General features: G+C 37.8%; 1 protein-coding gene across 3 annotated transcripts; it reads left to right on the forward strand.

Annotated features, from left to right (window-relative positions):
• The first annotated feature begins 713 nt into the window (after positions 1-713).
• GNPDA2 (glucosamine-6-phosphate deaminase 2) lies at positions 714-8405 on the forward strand. Of its 3 annotated transcripts, XM_039698992.1 has the most exons (7): positions 714-862; positions 2276-2439; positions 2733-2834; positions 3280-3462; positions 3773-3957; positions 4051-4225; positions 7384-8405. In XM_039698992.1, exons 2-7 carry the CDS (start codon positions 2316-2318, stop codon positions 7440-7442), a joined length of 828 nt encoding a protein of 275 aa, XP_039554926.1. In that variant the 5' UTR covers positions 714-862; positions 2276-2315; the 3' UTR covers positions 7443-8405. The 3 variants fall into 3 exon arrangements, with proteins under 3 accessions (XP_039554926.1, XP_039554925.1, XP_039554924.1); XM_039698991.1 differs by having other exon boundaries at positions 714-1245; positions 3773-4225; XM_039698990.1 differs by having other exon boundaries at positions 3773-4225.
• The last annotated feature ends 2853 nt before the right edge of the window (positions 8406-11258 follow it).

Here is an 11258-nt window from a genome sequence, read left to right on the forward strand (position 1 = left end):
CCTGACCCACTGCTCTGCCACTCTCAGGGTAAACAAGTTCTTCATGTCAAGGTGGAACTTCTTGTTTTAGTTGATGGCCATTACTTCTTGTCTTGTTGCTGGGCACCACCAAAAAAGGTCCAACACCATCCTCTGACACCTTTGAGATGATGCACTGAGACCCCCTCCCAGATTTCCCTCTGCAGACTAAACAGGCCCAGCTCCTGCAGTCTCTCCTCAAGAGATGCTCCAGACCTCTCATCATCCTTGTGGCCTCCACTGAACCCTCTCCAGTAGCTTGTCTTTCTTGCCCTGAGGAGCCCAGCCCTGCACACGGCCCCAGCAGGGCCCAGTGGAGGGGCAGGATCAGCCCTCGGCCTGCTGGCCACGCTGCTCCCGATGGCATCCCCAGGACACCACTGCCTTTCCTGCCCACAGAGCACCGCCGGCTTACGGCCAGCCTGCGATTCACCAAGACCCTGATGCTTCACCTCATTAATTTCTCTCAGTAACTACGGACGGCTTTTGTACCTACATCATGCAATCATTTAGGGTACAGGGGAGCCTTTTTCCATTAAGATCTCACTGTGCTCCGCAGCAGAGGGGCTGCCAGAGGAGCACAGCCGTGCTCCAGGCTGGAGCGCTCCGTGCCGGGCTCCCGGGCCCGGAAATGACCACGGCAAAAGGAGAAAAGGAGAAAAGGAGCGCGTTTCCCGTCCCCGCCTGGCGCTTCCGGGTCGCGCGCCGGGTTCCGCTGGAGGCGGCGGGGCGGGCGCTGCGGGGCGGGCGCCGGTTCCCGTCCTCGTCCTGCTCCTCCTCGTCCTGCTCCTCCCCGCCTTCATCTCGTCCTGGTGCCGCTCGTGGCCGCCGCGGGCTGTCCCGGGTGAGCGGGGCCGGGCAGGGCGCGCTGTCGCCGGCCGTGCGGGCGCCCACGGGCGGGGAAGGGGAGGCCGCGGGGCCCGGGGCTGCCGTGCCGGCGGCGCTCCGGCTGCAGGTCTGTTCTCTGCCAGGGCAGGTTTATCACCCCTCCCTCCCCACCATCGCCAAACAAAACAAAGAAGTGTCCTTAGCCGAAAATTCGCGGTGGTTCTGCTGGTGTCCGTGGGTCCTTGCTCTTGAGAGCATCCCCGCGTTCCCAGCGTGAAATTGCTGGGATTTTATGAGACCGGCCTAAAGGCGCGCAGTCTGTTCCTGCTGGCACGCTTTTCCTTCTCGGGGATGTGTGTTAACTCTTGGGTATGTGCGAATAGCGGTTCCTCGGCAAAGGTGAGTCTGACTTGTCACGGCTCAGCTGTCCCGGGAGATGGAGCGGCACACGGTGATGATCGCTTTCTTCCTTCTTTAGTGGGACAATCGCGGTTAAGTACTTTAATTAATATTTGTTTTGAAATCAGCCGCTCATTTGGGGTCAGCTAGAAGTAGTGTGATCTGTCACATCGGTGGCCCTAGGCTTCTGGCAGCTGTGTTGTGTTCCAGCTAATGCCGAGCACACCCAGACGTGGGAAAAGAAGAGTAACACATCCCAAACTGGGGAAAGAGCCTCACTCTTTCTGGAGTAATTACCGGACGCTGTTAAGCAGAAACTAATGGAAAAATTAGTTTCATTTAAATGCAAGAGATGCTTGTATGCTTCTAGCAACCATGCTTGTTTTCTGGATATTCATATTAAAAATTGATACAATTGCACTCAAAGCCTTTAAAATTTCTATTTAAATTTATGTGGCAAAGAAAAAAATGTGACATCGTATTTTTTCTTGTGAATTGTAAACATTTCAAATATTTCTAATGCTTTAATTTTTTTTCAGATTAATAAACATATTGAAGTAGTTAAGGAGCTAGAATGAGAGTGAAAGAAGCTTTAATTATTTAGTCCCAATTAAGTATTTTGATTATAGAAACATGGGATTACTCTGGGTCTTGTTTTTGAAGTTGTAGGTATTCAGCTGGTCATAAGAAACAGGAATTAATCTTGGTATTTAAGTATTTCCTCTTTTCTGATGGTAATGACAAAAATATTGAAGTTCAAAATGACATGTTCTCATCTTGTTTTAGCTTTTTCCTATTAATTGTTTTAAATGAGTCTGTGGATATTAATAAATATTTTGACTGTAATATATCATTTGGATTGTGTAGCTTTTCTCTTGATTGTCCAGCTTGAACTAGGACTGCAAGAGTGTGGTATGATAATGCAAGTCATTGGTATGGAAGATTTTTTTTTTTTTATCTCCTCTGTAATCTAAGAGTTTTGCAACTACTCATGTGGTGCTTATTTTTAAAACTTCAACATTTTCTCCAGGTTTAAGTTTGCTTTATCATACAAGTTCTTCACTGCCATAATGAGGCTAGTAATTCTTGAAGATTATGATCAGGCTAGTGAATGGGCAGCCAAATACATCTGTAATCGTATTATCCAGTTCAAGCCAAGTCAAGGAAGATATTTCACGCTTGGTCTACCAACAGGCAAGTTTTATTCAAAGTCTGTGTAAATAACTAAGTCTAGAACAATGTATCACTGGTAGTAGATACAGTATTTAAAAGAACATAAGTATTTTTGGTAATATTCTAACTTTAAAAAAAAAATATATGGATTTGATTTCTGTGAAAAGTTGTGATAGTTTGAGAAACTGATAAATACTAAATGAGAAACAGCAGATTGCTTGTATGCTGAAAATCACTGTAACAAAATTGACTGTGAAGACATTTAAATGAAAATGTGCAGATACACAGAACAGTAGAAAAACTTTATTCAACAGGGAGTACACCGTTGGGATGCTACAAAAAGCTGATAGAATATCACAAAAATGGAGATCTCTCTTTCAAATATGTGAAGACTTTCAACATGGATGAGTACGTAGGTAAGATGTGCTATTATTTGAGAATGTACTGGTTTTTTTAATAAAAACTATTAAATATTTTGTCAAAGTACAAAGTTAGTCTCGTATATTTGTATTCCTGTATTAGACTGTGTCCCAGCATTTTTCTCGGTTCCTTTATCCACAGAAATAAACACTGGGCTAAATCCAGTGTTTCAGAGTACTTCTGTAGAAATTATGTTGTCATGTAATAGGACTGCGTTTCTGTTCAAGACTTTCCACTCTGGGATAAGGTGTATGTGGAGGGAATATAAACCAGTTACCTTGTACGTGCCAACAGGAAACCTTTCTTCTTGATGTAGTTTCAAATCTTGCTTTATTTGATTCAGGTTTGCCTTGCATGCCTTACATCTGTTACATACAGACTAGAATTAAGGCTCTTTGGTTAAATCTTGTCATATGGTAATTTCACTGTAAATCATTTCAGGGCTTCCCAGAAATCATCCAGAGAGCTATCACTCCTATATGTGGAATAACTTCTTTAAGCATATTGACATAGATCCAAATAATGCTCATATCCTTGATGGGAATGCACCAGACTTGCAGGCGGAATGTGATGCATTTGAAAAGAAAATTGAAGAAGCAGGGGGGATTGATCTGTTTGTTGGAGGTATGAGGAAATGCTCTATGGTTAGTTACAATTCAAGCATGTACACTGATTCTTTCATCGCTATTTTCATGACTTGACGAAAACCTAGATTTTTCAATTATTGTGTAAGAAAGTTCTGTGACTAACAAAGAGTATTATAAATTCCAAAACAGAACGGTTGGTGTCCAAGTTTCTAATGACTTAAGTAAGTTTTTATTGAAAATGGGGAAGAAAAAGGAAAGGATGAGGCCTTTTTTATTCATTTACAATGTTTGAGGATATGTGTTGACTCTCAGGTCTGGAATGATTTATTTTTTTTAACTTTGAAAAGGCATTGGTCCAGATGGCCACATTGCATTCAATGAACCCGGATCAAGTTTGTCTTCAAGAACAAGATTAAAGACTTTAGCAATGGACACCATTTTGGCAAATGCTAAATACTTTGATGGAGACTTATCTAAAGTACCAACTATGGCGCTAACAGTTGGTGTGGGTACAGTGATGGATGCTAGAGAAGTAAGAACTCATTTAGTTCTAGTTGCATGTGTGTTTTCAAGATTAGTTAGTGTTGATACTGGGATTGAAAGTAAAGAGACCTTTGTTTTGCAGGTGATGATTCTTATAACAGGTGCACACAAGGCTTTTGCATTGTACAAAGCAATTGAAGAAGGAGTCAATCATATGTGGACAGTTTCTGCTTTCCAGCAACACCCTCGCACTATCTTTGTGTGTGATGAAGATGCTACTTTAGAACTAAGAGTTAAAACTGTGAAGTACTTTAAAGGTGAGCACTGAATCAGAGGTCACATGTTTATGCAAAACAGACAGCTTTGAAATTATCCTGATTTAAATCTGAGCCTTCCAACACTTTGCAGTCACTAATGCATAATGTTATATAGTCAACATATAAATATAAATATTAACTTATTTCTTGTGTTTGGAAAGTTGCCAGGAGGCATAACTTGTGCTACCTACATTCCAGACAAATCTACTTGGGAAGAGTATTTCCTTTACTTCCAGTTTGAAACAATAATTTAGTAATCTTTAACTTTAAACAGCAGAAATCTCATGTTCCAGAATACAGGTCTTAAGTATACTGGAAAGTTTAGTTTAAAAAAATCTTAATACATTTATTAATCCTGATCCATTTCCATGCTGCTTCTGCTGTGTGCTGTAATGTGATGCTTAGTGAACTGTGATATAGACTTTGAAGCCACCTCAGAACATTTTTCATGTGCAATTAGCATAATAATCTATACTGCCTTTGAAAAGATTGCAACCTTTTACTGTGTGTGTTTTTTGTATTTGTAGTAAGTATATTGGGGCAAACTTAAAGTAAGTCAGGGTATTTGATAGTAATGGAGACTTCCTAGACTGAATTCTGTTTGGCTGAGGCAGTAGAAGCTGAGGAAAGTAGTTTTCTCCTGACTGTACTAGCACAGCACATGCAATTGTGTGACTCAGTTGTTGTTCTCACTAGCATGGGTACCTGTAGTAGCTGAGGTATCAGAGATCAAGATTGTAATTCATTAAATTCTTTTTTAGAGCATTTTATCAACAGTGCTCATATATGTATTGGATTGCAATTTGGACATTTCTATGATATTTATCCTGATACCTCTTGTGGCCAGCTTGTTAATTTTGAAATTTTCAGTATGCTGTTCTCTGCTGTGTATTTGTGGGGGCAGGAGGGAGGGTTAGTCTTTCCTTGTATCACACTGCTAGATAGCACTTACTGTTGTTTTCAAAGATAAACTTCTCTAACTGCTTGGATAAGTTTTAAACATTATCCTGTATTTTATATAAGCAGAGACTTTGCTTGGGAAATACAAACCTAATGTAGAATCACTAAATATAAATGACACTAAAAATTGCTTTAAAAAACATCAAGGGCTACAATTTATGAATGTGTGCTGTGCTATTGTGTCACTGTATTTAATTACTCCGTAATACATAGCAATAGAACTTTTAAAATGATGGTATACTTTAAACTTACTTAATTTTACCTACTCTCAAATCAGTGAGATTTTTTTCCCCTTGTAAGATGGAGAGGTCAGTGTGGGTCAAATTTGGAATTATTTCTCAAGCTTGATCTTCAGGTTAGACTTCTTAGGGAAGCTAGGCAGTTCTTAATACTGCTATTATGGTAGTGATTTATGGAGATTTTTTCACTTAAAACTTTCAATATGAAACTGCAATTTTTTTTGTTTTATAACCAAGTACCACACTGGCTGGTAAATAGATTAACTTATTCCATTTTTTTCTAAATTTCTGAAAATCTGTAATAGGCTAAAATTATCAAGCGTGCTTATGGTCTTACTTGCAACTTTCTTGAAGAATGAAACAGAAAATGAATTTTGAATTTACTGATTTATCTGCAGATAAGTTAGTTCAGAATAGTTTTTTCCATACTTGCACATGCTCGTCTTAAAACTGTGTGCAGAAATCTGTTTATTCAAAGCATGCTTGAATATCCAGTGGGACTTTCCTTTGATATAATTGTTTTGGCATCTGCCAAGTGCATTCCTTAAAAAAAAATCTTTTGTTTCTCACTGTTTTTCCTGTAACACTTTGACTAACAGGATTTAAATATTCTTCATTAAGTATGACAGAAGCTATACATGTAACCATTTTTCATGCATCTAGGAAGTGTGTAACTATGTAATTTCCTCTTTTTAGAAGAGTAAAATATTGGTAGCAAATGAAATGTTTTAAAGCTCAAAACATGTTTCTAGTTTACACAGTGTATGCAGCTGTTACTCTTTCTGGACAAACGACTTTTATGTCAAATGTATAGTTAATTTTTTGTCACTGTTAAACTGAAAAAATATTACACTTGATCTAACATCTGTATTTTATATTAAATAATCACATAGTGATTAGTAATAGATGCTGCATAAGATGCCTTTTTTATGGTCACCTACAGTAATGACCTTAGATTGTACAGTTAACACAAGTTTCACGTTGCTGCAGTGACACCAAGGTTGCTACCAGCTGCATCATGTAGCAGAGGTATTTGAATATTCTTTGCCGTAGATAATAAATATGCAGTAATGTGAGATTTCTTTCATGGTTTTTAAGAAAATTACTTTTAGTGTTGCATATTTTAATTTTAGAAGTTAAATCTTTAGTTCAATATTAAAATGGACTTTTACTTTGTGGACTGTGAACACTGATCATTACTGTTATTAGTCCTCAAGGTGAAATGAGGTCAAAAACCTGCCAGTGATCCAATGTCATACACCCCTAGATGTAGGTAACATTTTTACTAAGTTAGAGCAAAGTTAAGAAGGAAGCATCTTTTTTATTAATTGCACTTCAGCATTTTCCAGTGTTAAAGTAGTTGAAGAGGAAAAAAAAAAGTCCCCTAATTGTAGTTGTGGAGGACTTGAATATGAGAAGAAATAGCCCGGCTAGAACAGAAAACAGTTGAACTGCTGAAATTGAGTCTGCACTAGGAGTCTGGATAATTTAATTTGATTTTGCCTGTCTAGGACCACAAGTACGTGATTATTACAAAGACAATATTACCACAATGCTAGAACATTGCAAAAGAACTCAAGCTGTCAAAGTCTCTCTATTGTGTGCATCTGATTTTTATGGCAAATTCTGGTGTGAGGGAATTACATTGCTGTTACACATGTTTTAATACACGAAAGATATATTCATTTGGAAGTATTCCAGATGTGTTTTTTGGGTCTGTTATCAGGGAACTGTCTGGTCCCCGCTCAGCTGATACTGTATATGTTATTAGCATGCAAGTGAAAAGGAATATATCTGCTGTCTCTGACTCTGAACTGCTTTAAATAGCCATTGTTGTTCTTTTCAATGAATTATTTAAAATGTATACTTTGAAGCAAATTCCAAATAAAAATGTGGATAGAAGAACGTGTGAACAAAATACAACTAATGTAAAGCTGGCATTGTTGCTTTCCCCCCAAGGTTTAATGCATGTGCACAATAAGCTTGTGGACCCACTGTACAGTATGAAAGAAAACTGAAAGAAGACTGAAGAGGAGCTCCATGTGGGTCAGCAGCAACAGTTTTAGGTAGCAGATGAGTTCACTGCTATGCAATATGCTGAAAACTGTTTAAAATGGGAAATCCTAGGTACTGTATTTTTACAAAGGTCCAATATCTGTACATTCACATTCCATCTGTTTGCTGTGTTCTGCATTTTGCTTTAACATTTGGAGATCCGCTGTTGGCCTGTACATCACTAAATGGAACAGAACAAACTTGGGACAGACTGCACGTTATGTAGAGAGGGGAAAAGCAGAAGAGCACTTATTCTAGCACAGCAATGTACTGCATCTGCCTCATGTTAGAGATGATGACACTTCATTTCCCAGAATTCTTAATTTTTGGCTTGGTTAGTGTAACTACATTTTGCATTTGTGTCTCTAGGCAGAATGGTTTTGGCCATTGCTAATACTATGGACTTGTAATAGTTGTACAATTTCTACTATGAAATATTCTGTTTACATATATCTAATGTACACTGAGCTTTTGCACTTGGTTGCCTTAAATTTGTCTTAAACAGTTTTTGGGCATCTCAAGTCCTGCTGTATATTTTGGGCAAATGAAGATAAAAAAACAGTGCCTAAAAATGCACCAAATTCTTCGAAGTTACAACTTGCTCCATGGATAAAAATATTAAACTTCTATAATAGCACTTTTTCCTCTCATATACTTCAAATTACTTTAGGATTTTTATATTTTTGGTAATCAAGCTTTATACATAAGGAAGAAATCTCAGCGTTCCTTCCTGGAGGTACCTGGTCAATTATATAACTGATGTTACAATTAAATGCCTGAAAAGAGCTTAATTTACAGGACTGTAATGTCTGCAAATGATCATTTAAAGCCAACTGTTAATCACTTTTTCATTGTATCATTGTAAACATTGAGCTGTTACAAGGAATGTTATTTCCTACTTTGAATATAAGTAAAACTTAAATATATAAATCTATTAGTTTCAAAATTGTTTCATTTCTAATATAAATTATTGTGAGTAAATAGTTCAGAATTTCAGGGAGTGATTAGGCACCAAAAGAGAAAGATAGGAGTTTACTGATGAAGACTTTTTTGAGAAAGTCCTTGTTGAAAATACTCACTGCAAGAAAGTACAACTAAGCTAACTTCAACAATTTAACTTTTCACCCAGTAGTCTTTATTACAAAATCACACTGTCTCCCCGCGAATGTCGTAGGCTCACCTTTGCTTTCTAGGCTCATCTAGGCTCACCTTTCTCATAAATGGTCTTACAGGATCTTTTCAAATATGGACTGTTCTCTGATTCTGTGAAATTACAAAAACATGGAAGAATCTGTCTGTAGTAGTGCAGGAAGGCAGGCTTAGTGTTGAACATCTGCACACTTAAAACAGGTTTTCAGCTGTAAGGCTCGGTTTATGCACATGTATATTTTTGAAGCATAATGCAGCATTGTGGGGGAAAAAAGTTGAAAATACTTTCAGAAGAAAGCCTTTCAGAAGAATGCTGTTACAGGTATATATGACTCAAAATGCAGTGTTAGGTTTGCTATTAGCCTTTACAGCTAAGCAAGTTTATAAACAATTCTATTACAAAAGCATGAAAGTAAAAGTAGTAATGAATTTAGGTTAGTATTAAAGGAATTGAATCAGGTTTCATCTTGATGATCATTATCCTTCACGTGCCAAAATGGCTAGTTCTATTGAAACAATATTCTTGTTCTTCATTCCAGCACACTTTTCAGTCCTGTGCCTTGTTTGGCACCCTTATTCACTAAAGCCCTCTGTGTTCTCAAGATGTGCCAGATCACAGAATTAGTATCTTTCTCCCGTTTTAACTACTCGACCTTCTGTGAAACACAGGCCAGTTTAAATATGGTACAGCAGAACCTGTCTGTCCTTGAGTGGGTCTGGGACTGTTACTGCCTCTTTTAATGCACAGTTTTTGGTTGTTTTCCAGCTTGTTTCTCTTGTTACACTTTTTTTTTTTAATTTTGAGTCCTATATTATGTAATTTTTTTAATTACCACACTGTTTCCATTATTTCATTCCTTAAGATATTTCCAATCATTTTATGAAATATCATTTGTTCAGGAGAGTACCTTCCAAACTTGTCCACTACTAAGAGCAAGTCAACCCTTCAGATTGCATAAAATTTAACCTGTTACTCTGCAGTAATGGCAAAGCAAGCATTTTCAAGTTCAGGCGGTCTTAAAAGTAAATTCTAAGTTAGCCTAGCACATTAAGGTTACCATTTTATTCTTTTTCTCATTTTAAGGTACTTCCAAAGGAAAGGGGGAAATGGAAAACTAACTAGATAGATAGAATCAGGTACATTTGTGTCAAACACCAATACTTCATGTACTTTACAGGTACTGACCAGTTCATTTAAAGTACTTGTTCTGAAAACTGATATATGTACAAGTCCTATCAGAATTAAGACTACAATTTGTATTTTTTTTTCTGCTTCAGGTGACTATAGTAAAGCTAAAACAGATTCTCAAGGCAGCTCTATCCATCTATGTAACTCATTTAATTAGGTAACAGACACTTGATGTGTATCACTCAACAAGGATATAATTCACTGTTTGAATAATCTCTAGCTCATCTTTAGCTTCTGCCTTACTCCTCAGTATAGGACCAGTGCTTGTAGGTCTAGTTCAAGGAGTGGGGAGGACCTTATTGTAGCTCCTTTGCTCCTAGCTCTCTGCAGCTGTAGTTCCTTAAATGCTAGCTTTTACAAGGGAGGAATAATAAATGTGTTAGAGAGTCTTTATCCACAGCATCCTTCCTTTCTCAGGGTCAGTAGCAGCAGCTTAGGTGCCTTGAATAAAGGTACCTTGTTCACATCCAAGTCTTTGGTTTTTCAGTGCACCTGAAACAGCTTCAAATAAAAGCCCAAAACACAACAACCACAACCAAAGAGAAGAAAGCCACAACAAACCATTAAAGTATCAGAATTCCCTCTCCCCTTTTTCTACACTCTGAAACTAATACAGGTTGAAAGGGAACATGTCCTGTTCCATTCTATCCCTCCAAAGATTTTCCCAATTCCTCCTTGTACACAGGCTGAAATAAAACTAGTTTATGATTGAACTGTAGGTACAAGCCTAAATTTAAGGGCAGGCTTTCCTGGTGACTGAGTACTTTAGTAGGTATGACTAGCAATTTATTCTTTAATAAATATATAATAACGAAATTAAGATTTGTGAAGAACAAAACTAGTCCCTGAAGATTAAAAGAATTAATGCACCTTAAAAGCTTCTGGAAGTGGGTAAAGAGTTGTAAATACAGTATATAGTAGGGTCATTAACTTATAATTGCTTTGTGAACACTTCCAAAAGTAACACTTCATGTTACGCACACTACACTGCAGCATTTAACGGGGAATGCACTGACAAACTTTTATCAACTACACCAAGATATGCTATAACCAGACCTTCATGGTAAATAATTTTTTTAAGGCCTGAATTAAGGCCTTACTAGTAGACCAGTTACAGATCCCGTGTTTTAATGTATGAAAACTTATCATTTCCCTGGAGATGAGCACAGCTAGGCTGAACTAATGGTAAATTTACACACTTTAACTCATTTAAAATAAACAGCGTGGTAAATTTAAAGTTTTGATTTTTTCATCTGTGGTTTCCCAGCATCACAATTTCCTGACAACAGCAACTTTAGAGAAAGTGAAACAGGAAACAGCTTGATACTTTTGTGTCAACAGTTCAAACCTTAAAAGAAAAAAAAACAACACAGCATTGTTTGTCTATACATACCTTTAAATGATTTCTATAACCTTTTTGCCATATGGTTCCTCTCTATAT

Source organism: Passer montanus, unplaced genomic scaffold (genome assembly GCF_014805655.1).
Source record: "Passer montanus isolate IOZ18808 unplaced genomic scaffold, ASM1480565v1 scaffold13, whole genome shotgun sequence".
Lineage (NCBI taxonomy): Eukaryota > Metazoa > Chordata > Aves > Passeriformes > Passeridae > Passer > Passer montanus.